This window comes from Amphiprion ocellaris, chromosome 12, assembly GCF_022539595.1.
Source record: "Amphiprion ocellaris isolate individual 3 ecotype Okinawa chromosome 12, ASM2253959v1, whole genome shotgun sequence".
Taxonomy (NCBI): domain Eukaryota; kingdom Metazoa; phylum Chordata; class Actinopteri; family Pomacentridae; genus Amphiprion; species Amphiprion ocellaris.
Genome location: NC_072777.1, coordinates 15758713 through 15780435, shown reverse-complemented (window position 1 = coordinate 15780435; position 21723 = coordinate 15758713). Strand labels below are relative to the sequence as shown.

Sequence of the window (21723 nt, the reverse complement as noted above, 5' to 3'; positions counted from 1 at the left end):
TGATTTTAACCTAAACTGATTTGTTCCCAAACAAAACTAGGTCGCTTTTGTGCCTAAAAACCTTATCAGAATAAAAATGGAATATAAGTCTCTTAATAAAACACCAAAGGACAAGAACTTCAAGCTCACAGTCCTGTGAATTACACTCCAACCCTCCACCCTCCTCATGCTGTTCTTTTAAATTGTAAAAAGTCAGAGTTGGCAATGAATATTTACGCATTGTTGAGATGACAGAAGCTTTGACAAAATGGCGTTGGCTTGCTAATTATGGATTAGTTTAAACTTAATTATCAAACAACATACATCCTGACCCAAAAGTCATATCATATAACAGAGTTTACTCATGTGAGTTCTGCTTTATGACCTGTACAAATGCACACACTCACTGAGGAACTATTGCTATAATTCATGTCACCACTTAACAGTGCTCTCAGGGTCAAACAGATGTTTGAGAATTAGTCTTGATAAAACTGACACAGTACTGTTTATGAATGATGGAAGTGTTTTTCTTTCCTGGGTAGCCTGGCAGGAAACAGCGATCAAGGTGAAGAAGATGACATTCTTTACTGAAGCAAAGTCTTATTGCTCCAAAGCTTTTCTTACGGAAGTGAGACTTTGCAATGTTTTAAAGTCTTCTTAGTGTTGTTTTGAGTCCTGATATTTATATGGTTTACAACTAGAAAAGTCATTTATCACATTAACAATGGTCTAGACTGTAGTTCTGATTAATTTAATGTTATCTTCACTGAAAATCTGCTTTTCTTTCAAAAATAAGGACATTTCTAAGTGACCCCAAACCTTTGAACGGTTGCGTGTGTCTTCTCAAGGAACTTCACTTAGTAAGGTGAAGATTTTTCAAAATCATTTAAAGAAACCCAACAAATCCAAATGATTCCCTTTGATCAGCTCTTTTGCAAAAATGACAAGAAAAAAAACTCTTCTTTAACAGGAAGACACCTCCAGGAGAACCAGGCTCAGGGAGGGCAGCTGTCTGCTTTGAATGATTGGGGGGAGGGTGAAGAGGATAGTGGATAATATTTCCAGGAAAATGATTGTTTAAAAATTCAATGCACAATTTTATATGTTTTATAAACGTTCTGTTCGTAGCGGCAGAAATTCTGATCAAGAGGTGAGCATTTTGAGCAGTGCTATCAAAAATAAGATAAAATAAACTTTACTGATCCCTCAGTGGGGAATGTTCACCGTTACAGCAGCTCAAAAGTCAGGGGTATAAGGGTAGTAAAAAATAAAATACAGAGAACATTATATACATAAGAAGAACGTGATGATTTTCAAGAACACTATATACAAGAGGATGAGGTTGTAACAGTCATTGCACATAAGTATGTGGAATGTGCATATAAAAAAAGTGCAGCAGTAAATGAGGTAGACCAGCAAAATTATAATATGGTATTGTACAGTCTGACTGATGTAGGGATGAATGACCTGTGGAAATGCTCCTTCTTACACTTAGCATGTAGTAGTCTGTCACTGAATGCACAGCATAAGGAGTGTCTAAAGGTGCTTTTTTCCATAATGTGTCAAATTTCAGGGAATCGCCTCTGCCTCAGCATACTGTGTAGTAGTGAGTGATAGTGAGTTTGAGCAGCTGTGATCTACAAAGGTAATCATTTTTGCTGATTAACTCGCATTTCACAGTTTTTCATCAAAGTTATTTATTACTCCGCCTAGGAACGCTGCAGAGTTATGTGACGACTGGTTTATGTTTGTCTGTCTGTGCACAACAATTACTCAAAAATGGAATAACAGATGTGGATGAATTTTTCAGGAAAGGTCAGAAATGACACAAGGACCATCTGATTAGATTTTGGCAGTGATGTGGCTTATAGTCTGGATCCACAGATTTGTTAAAGATTTCTGTATCATTGCGAGATAGCGGTACAGCATCACTGTAACTATGACTACAAGTGAACACCATGTCAGCTGCCTGCTGACGATCACGTGATTGCAATCCTACTACAAATCCACTGCTGTGGACTTATTGGGACATATCCATCAGAAATCATACAAGGAAAAATTGATTAAATTGTGGGGGTGTGTCTGAGTCCCATCAATTCCTGCCATCTGCTACATATTTAGGTCACATGATTCAGTATCCGTACATAACGTACACATGCATAACACATGTCTGTGCTCAGCGCAAGGTAGTTTTTTTATTAAAGATTTCATCCATCGGATATGATACAACGCCTGAGCAGCCTTGGCAGAGTGCTGCGCTCTCCAAGTGCTTTTCTTGTTGTGTTTGTCTAGCTTGCCAAAATTCCAGCCTGTCAGTACATCTAGTCCGCACTTTTCAGCAGTAGTTTCAGGGATGCAAAGGTCAGAGGATTAGCACACTGAAAATGTGAACAGTACACTGTAAGTTTTGCAGGCTTCTAAATTAGTCAGCTCTCACATCTCTCGCTCGCTAGCTCATGGTGCATCACAAACATAGTGTCTGTTTATGTTAGTTGAGCATATACAACTGATACCAACTGATCCTCATGCCTCAGTTTGTGTTGTAGGCAAGTATCAATACTCCAGTATTAAATAGTCAGTACTAGCTGTGTTATATCCTGATTTGTGACAGCAAGCCTCACTGTACTGTGATGTAACACAGTGTTAGCTAATGTAATCAAGCTTCGACCACTCTTCATAACACATGTCCTGCTCTCCACTGGTTATCCTCTAATCACAATTATTTTTTTCACAAAGATTTAGTAGCACGTCTCAATGCATGCTGCACAAACGTGTTCTCAGATTCTCACTGCACCGCATATCACCAAACCACATAGTGTGAACCGTGTTTTCCCCTTTCTTGTCAACACTTTTCACAGAGTGGTACCACAGAAATATAGATCTTAGTTCAGCCTTAACCTGGCTGTAAGGTGGCTAACTTGTTAGGCTTAATATAAGTCCATCTATGTTTGTGAGTTGGTCTATGTTTCATTAGGTTAATCTAAGAGCAAATTTTAGAAACAGCACAAAAGGCCCCAAATGTCTAAGTGAAACCAATGCCCCTGCTGGGACATCAAGAGGTTATAATGAGATTTTAACTTCCAGTGAACAGTCATGATGTTGGCTTGAGTCTGACTTTTAAATACAAACACTGATTCTGCAGCGCGGCCTCCCAACAGCATGGTTTCATTTGGACTGTGACAATCCATCAGTGGACGCTGGTGGATTGTTGCTGATGCACACACACACACACACACACACACACACACACACACACACACACACACACACACACACACACACACACACACACACACACACACACACACACACACACTTCGCCTCTATGATGAAAAACACACACTCCTGCAGCTTAAGACAAACACAGCTGGCTCAGATGTGTGTGTCACATGGTTGGAATGTATAGAAACTGAAACGGCACTCCAAGCTAGTCCACGTCTTCGGTTTAGTCACGCTGGACTTCAAAACACACTTAAAAGGAGACTTCAAAACAGCTACACACCATGCAAACATCATTAGAACAGACTGGAAAATACAACAAGCAGTTTAAGGGGGGAATTTTCAACTAGTACTCTGTCTCTTTACATCTTTTTTCCTCCAACCTCATTGCAGGACATCCATCAAATACACTACCGTTCAAAATTTGAGGTCACCCAGACAATTTCATGGTTTCCATGAAAACTTTTATTCACGTGCTAATTACACAAGGGTTTTCTAATCATCAATTAGCCTTTCAACACCATTAGCTAACACAATGTACCATTAGAACACAGGAGTGATGTTGCTGGAAATGTTCCTCTGTACCTCTATGTAGATATTCCATTAAAAATCAGCCATTTCCAACTAGAATAATTATTTACCACATTAACAATGTCTAGATTGTATTTCTGATTAATTTAATGTTATCTTCACTGAAAAAAACAGCTTTTCTTTCAAAAATAAGGACATTTCTAAGTGGCCCCAGAGTTTTGAACAGTAGTGTATATTATGTGAAAATATGTTACATGCGAAAACAGATTCAATGCCGCACTCATGTCTATATATTACATAAGTGTGGAGCAAGAGCAGGGAGGTAATTAGCAATACATAAACACTGAAAGTTGACACTGTGACTGCTTTTTTGCCAAGAAATGGCTTGTAATTCCCTTTACTGTTCTTGTTTGGCTTAAATAAATGGTTGGCAGTGACATTGATGCAGACACTGGTAGTACTATGTTTGAACTCCGGACAGCCAAGGTAGTGGATTCCTGCTTCCAGCCTTTATGCTAAGCTAGGCTCATTGCCTCCTTGCCCCCATATAAGTGGACGTCTCTTGGAAAGAAAGTGATTAAGTATATTTACCCAAATTTTTGTTGTGACTATTGTATCGTATTGGCTGTTTGATAAACATTTTAAAATAGACTGGAGAGATTGTGAGACTTCACAAAGATGGAAAGTGATACAGAAAAATAGGTAATCAACTACAAATCAGCCAAACCACAGTTGCAGCATCAATTAGGAGGTATGAAATGAGCTGGAGTGACACTAACAAGAACTACAGACTGTCTTCCTAAAATGTCGTCATGGACAGTGCACTACTTACACAATCTAGCTCTGAAAAATAGATAGGTAAGTGCTTCAGACTTGGCACAAGGGTTATTAATGGAATTCTGAGTTTCTGTAACAGCTCAGACAGTGTGAAGGACAGTGCATATTGTCAACCTCTGTGAATGGTGTGCAAGAAATAAACCCTGGCTTTGTCTTCAGCACAAACTGAACTTTGCTAAAGGACATGAAAAGAAGTCCAGCGAATATTGGAAGCAAGATGAATTTGGCACAGATGGGGTTTAGCATGCTTGGCTTGAACCTGGCCAGGACTGCCACAGTGGATACATACTCCCAATAGTTAATCACAGAGGTCAGAGTGTGATGATATGAGACCGCATGAGTGCAAAGCGTTGGGAAGACGACATTTATAAATGGCACCATGAATGTCTGACAAGATGACTCCCAGTGTGCTGAAAAGAAAGGCAGAGCAACACAACCTAATTTTCAGCAAAGAGCAGCTGAAAAAGAAGAGTTTCTGATGATTTTTTCCTATTTTCATATTTAGGTGATATTGCACAGGAGTGTACTAACTTCGGTTATGTACATTATTTTTGTGATTTTCACTGAGAAAACGTTTCATAAAAATGAGACAAATTTTTAATTTTGAATGATGCTAGTTTTCATCAAGTAACTGAAAACATGTTCAGAACTCATGTTGTTTCAGTCGTGTGTCTACAGTGATGGTTTTGTCAATGTATACTAGTGTTTGAACAAAGAAACTGAGTTTCATAAACTCATTAGATGGGGATTAGCAAACTTGGAGACTTATTTTACTAGTTAAAAAAAATGGACCCATTGTGACACATATACCAACTCTGTTTATTTCCAGCAGGGCCAGTGTGAGTCAGTTACTGGCATGTGAATTACAAGGACAAGGTATCGTTCCTTTAAGCCTAACTTTCCAAATCAAACACACATGGTGCTTGGCAAGTGTCACAGATTCCATAAAAGACAGGCACTGTCTCATTAATTAGCAGGCGGTGGTGACATTACAACTTGTTTCCCAAACAAAACAACAAAAAATGCACTTATTAAAGCCTCTAATCTACACCTGCATGTTTAACCATTAGCATATCATTGTCAAATTAATGGTAATGTGCTGTGATAATTACCATTCATACACAAGACCATAGTGGAGAGGCTTATTGACACTTCATCAGAGTTCAAGACCAATAAACACAGATTTTTCCTTTAAGATAAAACTCGTTATATTCCCATAATTCACAGAGAGTTTAACCCGTGATTCATATTGCCCTTGTGGTTGAAATACTGCCAGGGTCTTGTACTCTTTAAACCTCCTGAAGAAATATCTTCTCTAATTGAAGGAGGTGTGAAAGTGTTCTAGGCTTAGTAAAGCTGGATGAGGACAGTGTTTCTGACATGTGAGGCCTTTGTCCGCGTTCCATTAAAATGTCAACAAATTCTCCGGTTAATGTTCAGTAAGTCTTTCCCACATAACCGGCCGAGCGCTGGGTCGAAACCTGAGAACACCAGAGGGTCAACTGTGGATTCGTTCAGCTGCACCTGTACTCACACACACATACAGATGCTGCTCCTGAACGGTTTTTCTGGCCTTCAAAGTTGACCACAGTGAGAGGAAAGCAAATGCCAAACAGTGACAGCATTGCTTCTCTGTGTGCATGTGTGTTAGCGTATTTGATTGGGTCTGTGCTTGTTATCAGTGTGGGTGTTTTTGTGTATACACATAAATGGCTTCGGAGAAAGTCCCTCAGTCAGTTACAGCATTTTTCCATTTTTTCATCTGCTTCAGTTGCCAGACAGTATTTAGAGCTGTCCTTGTCATTAGAGAACATCTTTCACTATAAACTACTGTAATCAGCTTCTTATTGCAGCAGGGAATACTGTGGGTGCATGAGGACTTAAATCCAGAGGACATTTTATTTCCTTCCTTATAAAGTCAGTAAGTTGGATAAAATATCCAAAAACAACAACTACATTCAGGTCAGTGATTTCCAGGTTTAATTGTCCTCCTTACCTTCATCACACAGGTTGAGCTTGGACAGGTTGCGTCCATCATAGGCTTCTTCATACATAGAAGTGTTCTCTCGCTCTTCATTTGTGCTCAGATACATGGCCTTGTTCTCCATCTCCACCTGACTGAAGAGAGAAGATACATATCATCCACTGTCATCTTTCCACAATCCGAAGAAATATTTTAAAGCTCATTCTCATATGCTTGAGTATCCTGATTATCACCTCTTACTTTGAGTATCCAAGTAATTTGTTGAACGTGTAAGTATCATAACCTGAATACTGTCATGATCATGGATACAGGAATATGACCAAGCATTCCTGTTTCATGTAAACTCTTTGTCCTAAATATAATCAAACTCAAACCATTCCTCTTTGACTGGAAGAGGAAGGCTACTCCAAATCTTTGGAGATGCTACTGCAAAGGCACAATCAACCTTACCCATTAGCCTGGACAAATTTGCTCTGACTTATGTACCACAAATCTACACTAAAAGGAAAGCTATTCAAAATCTCACACACATAAGCAAACCAGTGTGCACAGACAAGCGTGCCAACTGATCTAAGAGTGTGATAAGGTTAGCTATAAAGTATTGCCGGAAAGAAATCCCTTATGCAAAATGGCTGTTCAAGATGGCTAATTTCTGTGGTTACTTCCGGTCAGACTGCAAAAAAATTTTTAAAGTGTTTGTGTAAAGATTTTTGGAAAGCTGCTGGGAAGTCATGGATTTTTCTCAGATATATAATGTTCTCAAACTGTATTGTGAAACTTTCCCAGATCTCTACAGCAGAGGTGGAGAGTACAGTTAAAATGACCCTGGAGCCACAAGTGCCACGTTAATGCCAAACACAGAAGGTATATTAATCCAGAATTGTTCATCCATCCATCCATGATCTATACACTGCTTAATCCGCATTCCGGCACGGGGGGGGGGGGTCTATCCCAGCTGAATTAAGGCGAAGGCAGGGGACACCCTGGACAGGTCACCAGTCTATCACAGGGCTACATATAGGGACAAACACTCACATTCACATTCACACCTTCACACAGGTCGAGTTGGTCCTCACAAGCAGGTTTAATCATGCGTGTTTTATTTCCATTACTGCCCTCTAGCGCTGTTAATGAGGTGGACCAGGAGTGAGACCTCTGGTCATCTCTGTTGCACACCCAACAATGTAGCTCCAAACTAAACAAACAGAAGGAAGTTATTGTGGTGTTAAGACTATGGCTGCCTCTAAACCTGCGTTATGTGATTTTTGTCCTTCTGCCAACAGAACTGGACAGAAGTTGTGCTTTAGTCCCTTTCCCTCTGTCTGTTTGACTTTTAAGAAGATATTTTACAAAAGATGTGAATTAATGTAGATAAAATGGTTGGTCAAAGGTCAAGAAAGAAAAAGTGATTAACCTTTTATAGCAATTGGCCATGAGGAGTGTGTGGAAGTGGCCACTGGTTTTCAGAGCACGGCATCAGAGGAGGTAATAAAACTTTAACTTCTCTGCCAGTTTTCCGCAACATGGTAGAGTATTCGGATGTCAACCCAAAGGGAAATGGTAACTAGGGATTGACCGATATGGGTTTTTCAGGACCAATACTGATAGTGATTATTAGTAGTTAGAGGAGGCCGATAACCAATATTTGGAGCCGATATTCATTTGCAGTAAAAGTGTAAAAATTGCCGTAAAAATTTTTATAATAATAATAATGCAAACACTGAACTTTGTTTAAATGCCTAAAGCATGTTTATTTAATCAAACAAATAGAAAATAATAGCTCCAGAATTGCATGGATTTCCTGGACTCAGAAGCATCTCTTATAAAGTTAAATAAAAGCTTAAATAAATAGCTAGCTGAAAGTTTTCAACAGTAAATAAAGCAAAATTTAAATATAACTTTAATGACTTATCTTTGTTTTAAGTTCAAAGACAAAAAAAATACAGGGAGTTAACAAGCTAAAATACATGCTTTTTTTTCCAAACAGCGCCTGTAACACGGCAGTAAAATGCATTGAGTCAATTTACGCTGCCGACTCGAACGTCTCACCATTGATTCATTGATATCAAGCTTACGTACAGGAGCTCTATTTCCTTCTTCGACAGGCAAATCAATTGCCTTTAACCAGTGCTGCCAACGCCTCAGTAAGAAAAGTAGCTATTGGCTGTCCTAAAAGTCGTTAGTAGTCGCTAAATGACATCATCGCCTAATTTGCATAATTTTTCGTTTGCATGTAATTGTCATTAACGTCGTAGGAGAGAGGAATAACATTGTGGGAGAGACAAAAGTGAGTATAAAACACCCAAAATATGTTTTTCAAGAAACATTTTCATTTATATCCCGCTCTGTAAGCCGGGACGGGATCTGCAGCGACTTTGCGCATGTGCGATTCATGTGCCGTCTGGCCGCATGTGATGTGGGTCTCCTCTAATCAGACAGTGGGATGCTGTGGGACTAGACTTACCAGTTGTGCTTTGAGACGGGGAGGAGCTCACAGCAGCACCTGCTGCTCGTTGAGGACAGTAACTGCAGAATGATCCAAGCTTTCATGTCAGAGTCTCTAAAACACCAGAAAAAGTCACTAGATTTGTCGCTAGTCACTTTTGACAAAAAAAAAGTCACCAGAAGGATCTGGAAAGTCGCCAGATTTAGCGAGAAAGTCACCAAGTTGGCAACACTGTCTTCAACTTAAAACAGGGCTGCCAACTCTCACGTTTTGGCCATGAAACATACTCAGGACCTGAGAGTGAGATTTGGTGTAGGATGGAAAATGCGGACGGGATTTTCACAAACCTGGCATTCTCTGGATTAAAAAAGCGAACTGGATTTCCCCAAAGGTGACAGTCCCTTAACATGCTCTTACGCCACACTCCCAATATCACACGGGCAAAAAAAAAACAGTTCCACTTTGCTGTTATGGGAATATGTAACCTTTGGGGAAATCCAGTTCACGTTTTTCGCGGCTGCATCTGAGCCAAAATAACCCAGTTTTAAATTGATTTCTTCATATCGGCCCGTCGGATTAAAAAAAGGCTGATGCAGATATACGTCAAATTTCCAAATATCGGCGCCGATAATCGGTCGACCTCTAATGGTAACTGAACAAATATAATGCTCGTAGCCATATTTAGCATTGAGATAATCTGATAAAATTGTGCTTCTGTCCATTCAAATGTTCTTTTTCTGCCAAGTATTCAGGTTGTGATGGCAGCAGAATAAGAAAGGTTGTTCAGATTCTCTCAGTAGAAATGACCTCCAGCCAGTGAGTTCTGTGTTTGACCTTCTCTTTTGGACATACCAAGATGACCTGAACATAGTCATGTGTCGGAAGAACAAAAAAAATCTTAAATCAGTGCTTGTCACACAAACAGTGATTCTGTTCTGACCTTTGTCTGCAGGTCCAAGTTTGGCATTCTGTCCATCAAAGTAAGGACAATGACACATTCTCATCATAGGAGAACAATGCAAGAATTGGGTAAGATTCCCATGTTTATGATCACCAATTGCCACATGAACGAGCAACTCAATGATGCAACAGCTGAATGTGTTGATCATGTGAGGGTTGAAAGTATTGTTCATTGACATTGTCTCTTGACTTTTTAATGATTAAATCTGGGTTAACTCAATTGACAAATTTTGCATGGCTTGAGGCATCCATATGTGTTCTACTTTGTATTATTAAGCATCAGTCTGAATATATGTGAGCTCTCAGAAAATCTGTAAATATTAGCAGTCATTATTGTAGAAATGATGGCCAATAAGCCAGAAGATATTGCAGCATTTATGAGATAATGTCACTTCACAGCTTCACAGGTCACTGGTTTGTTTCTGCTGTGTCTGTGTGGGTTCTCACCGGGTTCTCCAGATTCCTCCTACAGTCCAAAAAGATGCTGAGGTTAATTTGTGATTCTATATTGTCCATAGGTGTAAATGTGAGCCGCTGGGTTGTCTGTCTCTCTGTGTTGCCCTGTGATAGACTGGTGACCTGTCAAGGATGAACCCTGCCTTCACCCTAAGTCAGCTCTAGCCCTCCTGTAACACTATAGAAGATAAAGCAGTGTATAAAAGATGGATGAATAAATGGATTTATAAAATTTCCTATTTAGTATATACACTACCATTCAAAAGTTTAGGGTCACCCAGACAATTTCATGCTTTCCATGAAAACTCACACTTTTATTCATGTACTAACATAATTGCACAAGGGTTTTCTAATCATCAATTAGCCTTTCAACACCATTAGCTAACACAATGTAGCAATAGAACACAGGAGTGATGGTTGCTGGAAATGGGCCTCTGTACCTCTATGCAAATATTCCATTAAAATCAGTCGTTTCCAGCTAGAATAGTCATTTACCACATTAGCAATGTCTACACTGTATTTCTGATTAATTTAATGTTATCTTCATTGGAAAAAACAGCTTTTCTTCCAAAAATAAGGATATTTCTAAGTGATCCCAAACTTTTGAACAGTAGTGTATGAGATCATCACAAAAACAGCTTAAAAAAATTAGAATAACTGCTTTTTGAAACCCCCAAAGCTGATGTTGGTACTGGCTCTAAAATCCAGTACTGGTTGGGATATACACTATATTGCCAAAAGTATTCGCTCACCCATCCAAATAATCAGAATCAGGTGTTCCAATCACTTCCATGGCCACAGGTGTATAAAATCAAGCACCTAGGCATGCAGACTGCTTTTACAAATATTTGTGAAAGAATGGGTCGCTCTCAGGAGCTCAGTGAATTCCAGCGTGGAACTGTGATAGGATGCCACCTGTGCAACAAATCCAGTCCTGACATTTCCTCGCTCCTAAATATTCCACAGTCAACTGTCAGCTGTATTATAAGAAAGTGGAAGCGTGTGGGAATGACAGCAACTCAGCCACCAAGTGGTAGGCCACGTAAACTGACAGAGCGGGGTCAGCGGATACTGAGGAGCATAGTGCCAAGAGGTCGCCAACTTTCTGCAGAGTCAATCGCTACAGACCTTCAAACTTCATGTGGCCTTCAGATTAGCTCAAGAACAGTGCTTCAGCAGAGAGCTTCATGGAATGGGTTTCCATGGCCGAGCAGCTGCATCCAAGCCATACATCACCAAGTGCAATGCAAAGCGTCAGATGCAGTGGTGTAAAGCACGCCGCCACTGGACTCTAGAGCAGTGGAGACATGTTCTCTGGAGTGACGAATTGCACTTCTCCATCTGGCAATCTGATGGACCAGTCTGGGTTTGGCGGTTGCCAGGAGAACGATACTTGTCGGACTGCATTGTCCCAAGTGTAAAGTTTGGTGGAGGGGGGATTATGGTGTAGGGTAGTTTTTCAGGAGCTGGGCTTGGCCCCTCATTTCCAGTGAAAGGAACTCTGAATGCTTCAGCATACGAAGACATTTTGGACAATTCCATGCTCCCAACTTTGTGGGAACAGTTTGGAGCTGGCCCCTTCCTCTTCCAACATGACTGTGCACCAGTGCACAAAGCAAGGTCCATAAAGACATGGATGACAGAGTCTGGTGTGGATGAACTTGACTGGCCTGCACAGAGTCCTGACCTCAACCCGATAGAACACCTTTGGGATGAATTAGAGTGGAGACTGAGAGCCAGGCCTTCTCATCCAACATCAGTGTGTGACCTCACAAATGCGCTTCTGGAAGAATGGTGAAAAATTCCCATAAACACACTCCTAAACCTTGTGGACAGCCTTCCCAGAAGAGTTGAAGCTGTTATAGCAGCAAAGGGTGGACCGACGTCATATTGAACCCTATGGATTAGGAATGGGATGTCACTTACGTTCATATGCGAGTCAAGGCAGGTGAGCGAATACTTTTGGCAATATAGTGTAATTTCCAACATTAGTTTACGACTCATAACACTGTATCTTACTGTATTATAAGCAGGTGTGATGAGAATGAATTTAAAATTCTGAGAGGTGATGAATGTAGCGAGATTAGACTGCTTTAGGTATGGCAGAGTTCCAAGACACCCTCCTTTCTAAACCTTAGGCCATACAGGCACATAAGTCGAATGAAAACATTTCCTGGGAGAGGAACTTGTCCCAGAATCCACTTATCATTACAAGCAGTACTTTCACCTAAAACTCAAGCTTGACAGTGTCACATAGCAGGTGTAGCTACTGCTATAACTCAATTTGTAAAAGCACATCGAATTTCATATTGCATTTGTCAAGACTTTAACTGATCATGAATGCCAATAAGTTGCTCTCTTTATGAACAGATTGATTTTTTCATACTCTGAGCCGTACACCAGACCTTACTCTGAGTCCAGCATGTTTGCTCTTCTAGTTTGCGCAGGGTTTCCCACGCCATGCATGAAGTAAACCAAATGTGAATAAAGTACAAAAGAGAAACAGATATGACTCAGGACAGAAACGCTATGCCAGACACCTCTGAGGGATAAAATGAAATCTGTTGTGGTCAGGAGTCGTGGGTGTCAAACTCCCACAAGCCTCGGTAGCAGATCTGTGTGTTTGAGAAAGTCGTTAAAAAGCGCTCCATCAGGACTTTCTCATTAAAGAGGGGATAGAGGGGTCAGGTTGACATTTAGACTGAGGCTAGGCAGGAACCATTAGGGCTGCTAGGAGATCCCACTAAACACTCCATGTCCCTGCATATGTGTTTGTGTGTGTGACTGTCTCTATAGAGAGTGGTTGCGTGCATGGGCTGACTTATCTTCTAATTACTCTGAGTTGGTGGGATATAACACTCTTTTATCATCCGGCTAGGCTCTTAGTGCCAGCAGAGGATGGTGGGAAAGCAGTGCACTCTCTGCCTGATCCTCAAACATTTCTTCACTGACACACTTTTGGTGATTCTACACATGACAGACAAAATAGTATAAATGGCAGATGAAATTTGGAGAAATTTAAGCATCTGAAGATTGATATACACCCACAGCTATACTGTGCATATGTGCTACAGCTGGATGATGTTTTTGAGGTGGCCATGAACTTCATTTGACACTTCAATGTTTCAATTTCTTCATTTTCAACATAAATACAGACATTTTTGCATGGCTCCTTTAAACCCAGTCTTAAAGGAGCCAATCATGTTGAATCGAGACCATGAAATTAATGAGCAGTACACTTTACAAATGACATAATTTGTCAGCACTCCCTGGTGGAGAACTCATGTAATACTGGCACATTTAAAACAAGAAAAGCATTCAGAGCGCAGTACTCTGCCAAGGCTGTTATTCCCCCATATGTCATTGTCAGAAATGCAGCCTTCTTTTTTTTTTTTAAAATGCAATATTTGTTGATTAGTTACTGATGATCAGAAATCACAGCAACATAGAATGTGGCAATTTAATACAGATGTACCCACAAATAAAATTACCTTATGCTGAGCACCAGCGTGTGATATGCAGCGGGCGGCGAGAATTGATGGTACTCGGAAACACCCCCACAATTTAATCAATTGTTCCTTGTATCATTTCTGACAGATAAATCCTGATAAGTCCACAGTGGTCGATTTACAGTAGGATCGCAATCATGTGATTGTCAGCAGGCAGCTGATGTAGTGTTCATTTGTTGTCATAATTACAGTTACACCATGTCGCCATCTCACAATAATACAGAAATCTTACACAAATCCATGGATCCAGACTATAAGCCACATCACTGCCAAAATCTAATTACTTGGTCCTTGTGTCATTACTGAACTTCCCTGAAAATTTCATCCAAATCCGTTAGTCCGTTTTTGAGTAATGTTGTGAATGGATAGACAGACAGACACACAGACAGACAAACAGATGGACAAACGTATGCCGATCGTCACATAACTCCACCACGTTCCTTGGCGGAGTAACTGCAAAACATATAGATGGATGACCTTTGAACCCTGCAGTGAGGGGAACTGGTGGCCCTGTTATACTCTGTACATAATTTGGGTCCACTTGTCCCCTTTGAAGGGAGGCTCACCGCTAATTAATATAAAGTTGTTGCAAATTTTCAGCTTTCTCCTAAGATAAAACAAGTCTATCCTGATGGGAATGGTCTCTCCCTGGATGACACTGCTTCAATCCATAGGGCACAAAGAGTCACTGAATGTATTGATGAGTAACAAAATGATTGAACTCATATGCTATGGCCCTCACAGTCACCACAAGTGAACCCAGTTGAACACACATGGAACTTCACCACCACCACCTATCCATCATCAGTACCTGCTTTATCCTGTAATGCATCGCAGGGGGCTGGAGCCTATCGAAGCTGACATTAGACAAGAGGTCCGGTTCACCATAGACAGGTTGTCAAGTCATTGCAGAGTCACACAAAGAGGTAGACAACTATGCACACTCATATTTGCACGTCCAGCCAATTTAGAACCTATCATGCATGTCTTTGAAATGTCGGAGGAAGTCGAAGCACACAGAGGAAACGTGTCAACACAAGGAAAACATACAAACTCCACACAGAGAGACCTCAGCTGACCAGCAAGTTGGAACACAGAACTTTCTTGTTTTGAGGTGAAAGTGCCACTACCCTGCCACCCTCCTCCCCTACCGTCAAAACACCAACTGAGGAAATATCTTTTAGAAGAATGGTGTTTATCTCTCCAGTAGAGTTCAACAGACATGGAGAGTCAATGTCAAGGTACACCGAAGCCCTTCTGTTGGCATATGGTAGGTAGACACCTAATGCAGTTTTTTCCTTTATAATTTTTTTTTACCTGTCTTTAATTTGGGCTTTTCAGCATAATATATTAGCAGATATATGCCAATGATATGGCTTCAAAGCTTATGCGTAATCTGATGTAGGAAGCACTAAACAGAGTCATCACAAAGAAAACATGCCATTTGTTTCAGTGAGTCTTTCAGGCTTTTCATGCCAAAAGTGCCTTTGACGTGCAGTATCCTCTGTTCATATTAGTGCTGAATTCTCTCAGGCCTCCTCCAACCACCAAAGCTATTGGCCTGAATCCTGCTGTTATTCTTGTGTTAGTACTTATGATCTCTCTGACTGGAGGTTTTCCTTTCTAGAGTTCTTTCCAAACAGTTCATGATGCAGTGTGACAAGTCAGAAAAGAGTAAAGCTGCACTAATTGCACTGTGGGGCTTTGTAGCCTGTTAACTGACTGACTCACTCACTCACGCACTGGTTGCCAAGTAATTAGTTTGTTTTGATATTGTACAATTGTACATATGACAGATTTTCACATCTGCACACATTACACCGTGTCTGTCATCAGCTATTTTCATCTAAAAACTCACTGTAAACTACCTCCTGAGCACCAAGCGCTGGTGGAGACCAAGTCAGTACCGACACACCTGCAAATTAACAAAAATGTTGCTTCACGTCTGCTGGATGTGTAAGCAGGCAGCTGTTTGCTAACACATTCAACATATCAGCAACATATGTGTTCACAGCTTGTTATGTTGCCCCCAAGGACCAACATGAAAGAACTCAGTTAATGCTGCTTTTAACACATTAAGACCAGTGTTTGTTGCATCACCTGTGTCATAACCCATTAGTTTGCAGACTGCTATTTTGAAGTCTCTAGTTTGGTATTTGGCCATTGCCATCTTGGTCTTTTAAAGCCAAACGTAAAGAGCAAGGGGTAGATCAGACTGAAGACTCGAGGACACTGCATGATAATGTAATAGTGATATGTCAATCACAAAGTAGCCCCACCCTAAAATATAACCTATCATACTGTCTGTTTTACTTGGAATGGGGCCATAATTTACTAAATTAACAATATGTTGCATCCAAAAAGCCTTAAATTTTTCAACTGAGACCAGGAACTCATTTGGAAAATTTTTACTCGAGTAACATAAGTGACAAGTAGAGTTATTTTCTGACAGACTTCTGTACTATCAGACTCCTTTTTGTAACCAGAGGAGTCGCCCCCTATTGGCTGTTAGAAAGAATGTAAGTTTAAGTCACTTCCACACTGGCTTGACTTTAGACTATGCTCATCTTTTATATACAGTCTATGACAGACACATTTGGGTTTTGAGAACCACTGAAATAGCTGTTTCATATGGGTACGTGACAATAATGTCCAGATAGAGAAACTACAAATTGCGACACGCCCTCTTCAGAATGAGCATCATCAGTGGGATGCACTGGCAGCAGTGGACATGGTCTTATCACTGTGGCTCTGTTGTTTGGATTCTGAGAGAATCCAAATAAGATCACCAACTGGAGCAGATGCAAAACACAAACTTTTACAGTTAAACATGCATTTTCTTTTGTGGACCATTCACCATCACATCTTGTCTAAGCTTACAAGTTCATGATGTGCATATTTGAAAACAGTGAAAAGTTTTGCCAGTAAAAGCCACACAGACACTTCTCCACACAGCTCTGAGTCATGTCAATGACACAGAAAATGCACAGAGCAACAGTTCAGTGAACTGAGACAGTGACTGGAAATTCACTCAGGACAGCAGACGAACCCCCCTCAACTCTCTCAGCATGAGAGGAAACAATTATCTTGTCATGTGTCAAGATTTGTCCCCAACAGGACACCTGAATGTCTGCAAGGTCAGAGTGAAGCAGGGTGTGTGGTCTCTGCTGATATTTAAAGCAGATTTCAAGATAAAGCTGTGATTGAAGAGAACATGCAATTAAAAACTACTCCACAAGTTAGTCAAAAGTTAATTTCTAACAAAATACCTGACATTACACATTTGTTCGATTCATTTAACAACGGAACAATAAATGAAACATTTCCATATTTTATATTGGAGCACTTGAAAGCACCATCTCTCTGTACACAGTGGGCACACATGCCATGTCCCACGCTCAGTCATCCATGTGCAACATTAACCCATTTCTCACCTAATTAAAGGCAGGGACACTTCACTCATGGCTGTTAAAACATAAAGGAACAATTTTCTGTGGATGAGTTCCATTAAATGTGCATTTCTTGTTCTTTTGTGGTGCACCGCTCCAATAAACTGCATGCAGTAAATCTGAAGTTTAACTTGCCATTTAACCAAATTGTAAGAAAAATTAAAAAGCAGATGGCAACCAGTTTGCCACCTTAGAAGGTCAAGTTTTGGGCTACTTGCAGCCTTTTTCAGATGATGTAGCCACTTGACACTCAATTAAGCTTAAGAATTCTCTATTATCTGCAAAAGCATTTTCTAAAATTGCTGATGTGCTTCTAAGGGCTGATGTGATCTGTGTATATATATATTGCATAATATCTTGGTGACAAGTGACACACAAGTGCACATTTAAGTATGCTATGTTGAAGGTTTAAACACTTTGTCAGATTCTGTTTAGCCTGCGTCACATAAAAGCTGAGATAAAGTAAGTAGCAGAGGTCCTCCAGTCTCACCTTGTCAGCTGTCAACTGGAAATAAAAATCACAGCTCCGCGGTTCTCATAATTTCCCTTAAAAAGTTGTCTTGACGCTGTATTTCCCTTGGTTCAGTCCGGCAGCTCTCAGAGTGTCTCTGTGACTGCGTAAAGTTAGTAGATAGAATTAGTAAACCTGCACCAGGCACAGTAACAGTCAGCAGCTCTGTAGCGGAGAACTATCTCAGACATTTGCAGTAATATATATACCCACAACATCGTCATGTGACCACCACAAAACTCCAGCTCCCAGTTCGTTCTGCCTGCTGAGCAGCTGGTGCTCCACCTGAACCCAGTCAGTCTCTGCTGCTGTACTGCAACGCCTCCTGCTGGGAGGAGAGGGTAAACCACACTCTGATAGCAGGTATAACGCGTTTCATTTATTTTTAGGTTTTTAGCAAATTCTGTAGGTAAAACGGTCTTTTTTGTTTGTTTTTGGTCACTCATTCTTATCATTTACTTATTAAGGCAAGACTAAAATGTAGAAGTGCACTACTGGTCAAAAGTTTTTATTTTCACAGTTTTCTATTGAAATTCAGGTAGTTCAAGTCCAATGAATAGGTTGGAATGATACAATGGTAAGTGGTGAACTGCCAGAGGTTAAAAACATGGGTTTGGTTATGCAAAACTGAAAAATAATGTACATGTCAAAATTATACAAAAATGCCTTTTTCAGGGAACAAGAAACGGGTTAACTACTTAAAGCTGTTCTGCAGCAATGGAGGGCGATCAAGCCTTGAAAGTTGGTGCCACCAAATCCTACAGGTGTCCCAACTTTTCTTGATTACTTACAACCCCCTCCATCTGCATGAAAGTAGTGTTGGAAAACACTGCAGCACCATACCCTCCAGAGCATTATTTGAACAGTATTGTACTGAAGAAAGTAGTGAGTTGCTATAAAAATGGCGAAGAAAAGGCAATTAACAATAGAAGAGAGACAGACCATCATGACACTTAAAAATGTAGATCTTTCCTACTGATATATTGTGAAAAAAGTTAAGGTATCAGTGAGTACAGTTTTCTTCACCATCAAAAGATGTAACTCTACACCATTGCCTCATCTAGAATGCACAGATGTATGTGGTAGAGCTACTTGCTGCAGCTCTAGCACGCCAGCTTATCTATGACTTTGCTTAAACACTAAACAAACAACTACTCTGTGCTAAACAACAGAAACTGCAATACTGGAGAAATTCTGCCGCACATGTTCAAAATGGAAACTGATTCTGAGGAAAAGTAATGATGCCAGTTGACAGGATTGGTTCCTTGTAGTTTAGTTACATATAAAACACTGGAAGTCCAAATCTGTGTTTTTGAGACTGTCCTCAATACACTGTCGTTTCAATGTGGAAATACTCAGCCATGGTGTTGACAGCTTATTCCACTCATGATGCATCTTCTAGAATATAAAAAAACACCATATGGACATGTTAACAAGGTAAAAATGTGATTTTCACGGAGGGGGTCTTTAGTGTTATTAGTAACACCTGTGCTTCTGCTGATTTGTAATGCCAAAATCAGCTGTGAAAATGCCCTGTTGCTGTAAATGTCTCTTGCTGAGATCATGGCAACATCATAGCAATCCTTATGTTAAGTAGTTAATAAATACCTGTTTGTTGGGTAGATTTATTTAATATAAAATCCTAAGTACACAGACTTATCATCACAACATGATACAACACAAAAAAAGCAATACAAATTAAATCAATATAATTTAATTTACTTAATTCCACCAGGAACATCTACTATGAGTACAATATTCCCTGAAGGCCTGGTTGCATATGCCTATAAAAAAAAACAAAAAAAAAACAGCAACAACAAAACAAGGAGATAATGAAAAGCTATCAAAGAGCAGTAAAAATGTTTAGGACTTAAGTACTTGAGGCCTTTTCATAAACAGGGGAACTTAAAAATAAAACTTTACGTACAGGGACAATTCATTAGCAGAACTATGAATGCCTGACTGTTTTTCCTATGATGACATGATGCAGTAACAGTTTCCATGTGTATGGTACCATAAAGGTAGACAGCAGTTCCTATGTGGGCCTAGCACTCAGTTTCCTCTGCCTCTTACTCATCTTCACATCTAAGGATCATGCACCCATCAAGACTCTGCAATACCAGTCTCAGCTCTTCACTCCACTCTCTTTCTGATTGTTCATTTCAACTTGGTACTAATGCTAACTCCTGCACCTTCAGGTTAGTTTTCCCTCTATGTTCCTGTCTGTCTCTTTGCTCCAGGTTCACCTCCTTCAGTCTCCCAACTCAGCTTTTCCACCTGCTATGAACAATTTGCCCATTTCTGCTCACCTTGCTCCATGTCTTTTGCCTTGCCATGCTAGCCTGCTACATCTCAACGTTGAACTTAATGTTAATAAAACTGTTAAACTTGTCACCATTGGTCCAGCATCTGAGTCCTGTTTTTGAGTCCTACTATGTAGACTTTAACAGTAGCACAGAGACATTTCCATAGTGACAGTGATTACCAAACATATGACCATTGTTTTGTTGTTGTTTTGAACTTAATGCAATATATACATCAGGAATTAAATTTACATTACTGTTATTATTAACTATATGTTTTTTATGGTACAGTGTTGTCTATAATTTCCATACACATTTTCAACAGTATATTTACGCCCTCTAACAGGCTTCACTGTTGATTGTGTGAGATGGCCAGACTTTAGTCTGTAGTGGCCATGGCTATCTTTAGAATATGCCTCCAGAAAATCGGGACCCAAAGATCACAGATGAATTCTGTGACGGTTAATTAGTGATAATTTGAAGTCTGCATGACTAACACATTACAAAATGAAATGGTAATGTGAATCCTACATTGTTTCTGTGGTTCTCTTTTGCCCTTACAGCTGATATTCTAACATGGTGTGCATACCAGAATGCTTGTCTTTGTAATGGAATTATGAATCAACTTGTGGGTGTAGGATGAGGTCCTATTAGATGTTTTTTGCCCCACAGTGAGTGAATTAAGCCTTGAGCCTATACTAGCGATAGACATGTACAGTCAACATGCAAAACAGAATTTTTTTTTTCTTTTTTAAACTCAGCTGAAGTCATTTTGACATGTTGCAACTGGAAAAAATATAAGCAATGAAGCTGTTTTAGGTTGAATTGCGTTCAGCTGCTGGTGTTGTGTATGTAGTTCAGTGTCACACCGTCAGGGCTTATTGGGACATACACTACCGTTCAAAAGTTTTGGGTCACTTAGAAATGTCCTTAATTTTGAAAGAAAATCTGTTTAATGAAGATAACATTAAATTAATCAGAAATACATTCTAGACATTGTTTATGTGGTAAATGACTACTTTAGCTGGAAACGGCGGATTTTTAATGAAATATCTACATAGGGGTTCAGAGACCCATTTCCCGCAACCATCACCCTTGTTACCTAATGGTGTTGAAAGGCTAATTGATGATTAGAAAACCCTTGTGCAATTATGTTAGCACATGAATGAAAGTGTGAAATTATCTGGGTGACCCCAAACTTTTGAATGGCAGTGTATGTATACAACAGTGCAAAATCCCTCTCAAGTTATCAATTTAAGGACTACAACCTATGTGTACAAACCTCAGATTTTTATTGAAGCTTTATTTGCATGAAAATAATCCTTTCCTACTTTAAAAGGCCTCAAATGTAACTCTCCACCAGATCTATGTGGTAGAGCTACTCATTGCACCTATAACTATCACGCATGTATTAAAGTTGTTTTTAAACATACATTGTTTTAACGTCATTACCTGTCCACATTATCAACGATAAATATGCACGTGACAGATTTTACATATTTCTGACAGCACTTGAAGGCATCACAGGGGAATGGAGTA

At 39.9% G+C, this 21723-nt stretch overlaps 1 protein-coding gene across 2 annotated transcripts in view; it reads right to left on the bottom strand.

The window, feature by feature from the left end:
• Window positions 1-18071, bottom strand: part of scara5 (scavenger receptor class A, member 5 (putative)) — a 170673-nt gene extending 152602 nt beyond the window's left edge. Inside the window, exons 1-2 of one of the 2 annotated variants that reach the window (XM_023264371.3) lie at window positions 17861-18071; window positions 6563-6684 (exon numbers count right to left, since the gene is read on the bottom strand). In XM_023264371.3, the coding sequence (XP_023120139.1) occupies window positions 6563-6674 (112 nt within the window). In that variant the 5' untranslated portion in view covers window positions 6675-6684; window positions 17861-18071. The remainder of the gene's footprint in view (window positions 1-6562; window positions 6685-17860) is intronic. The other variant, XM_035945483.2, reaches the window with a different exon arrangement.
• Window positions 18072-21723: the final 3652 nt, after the last annotated feature.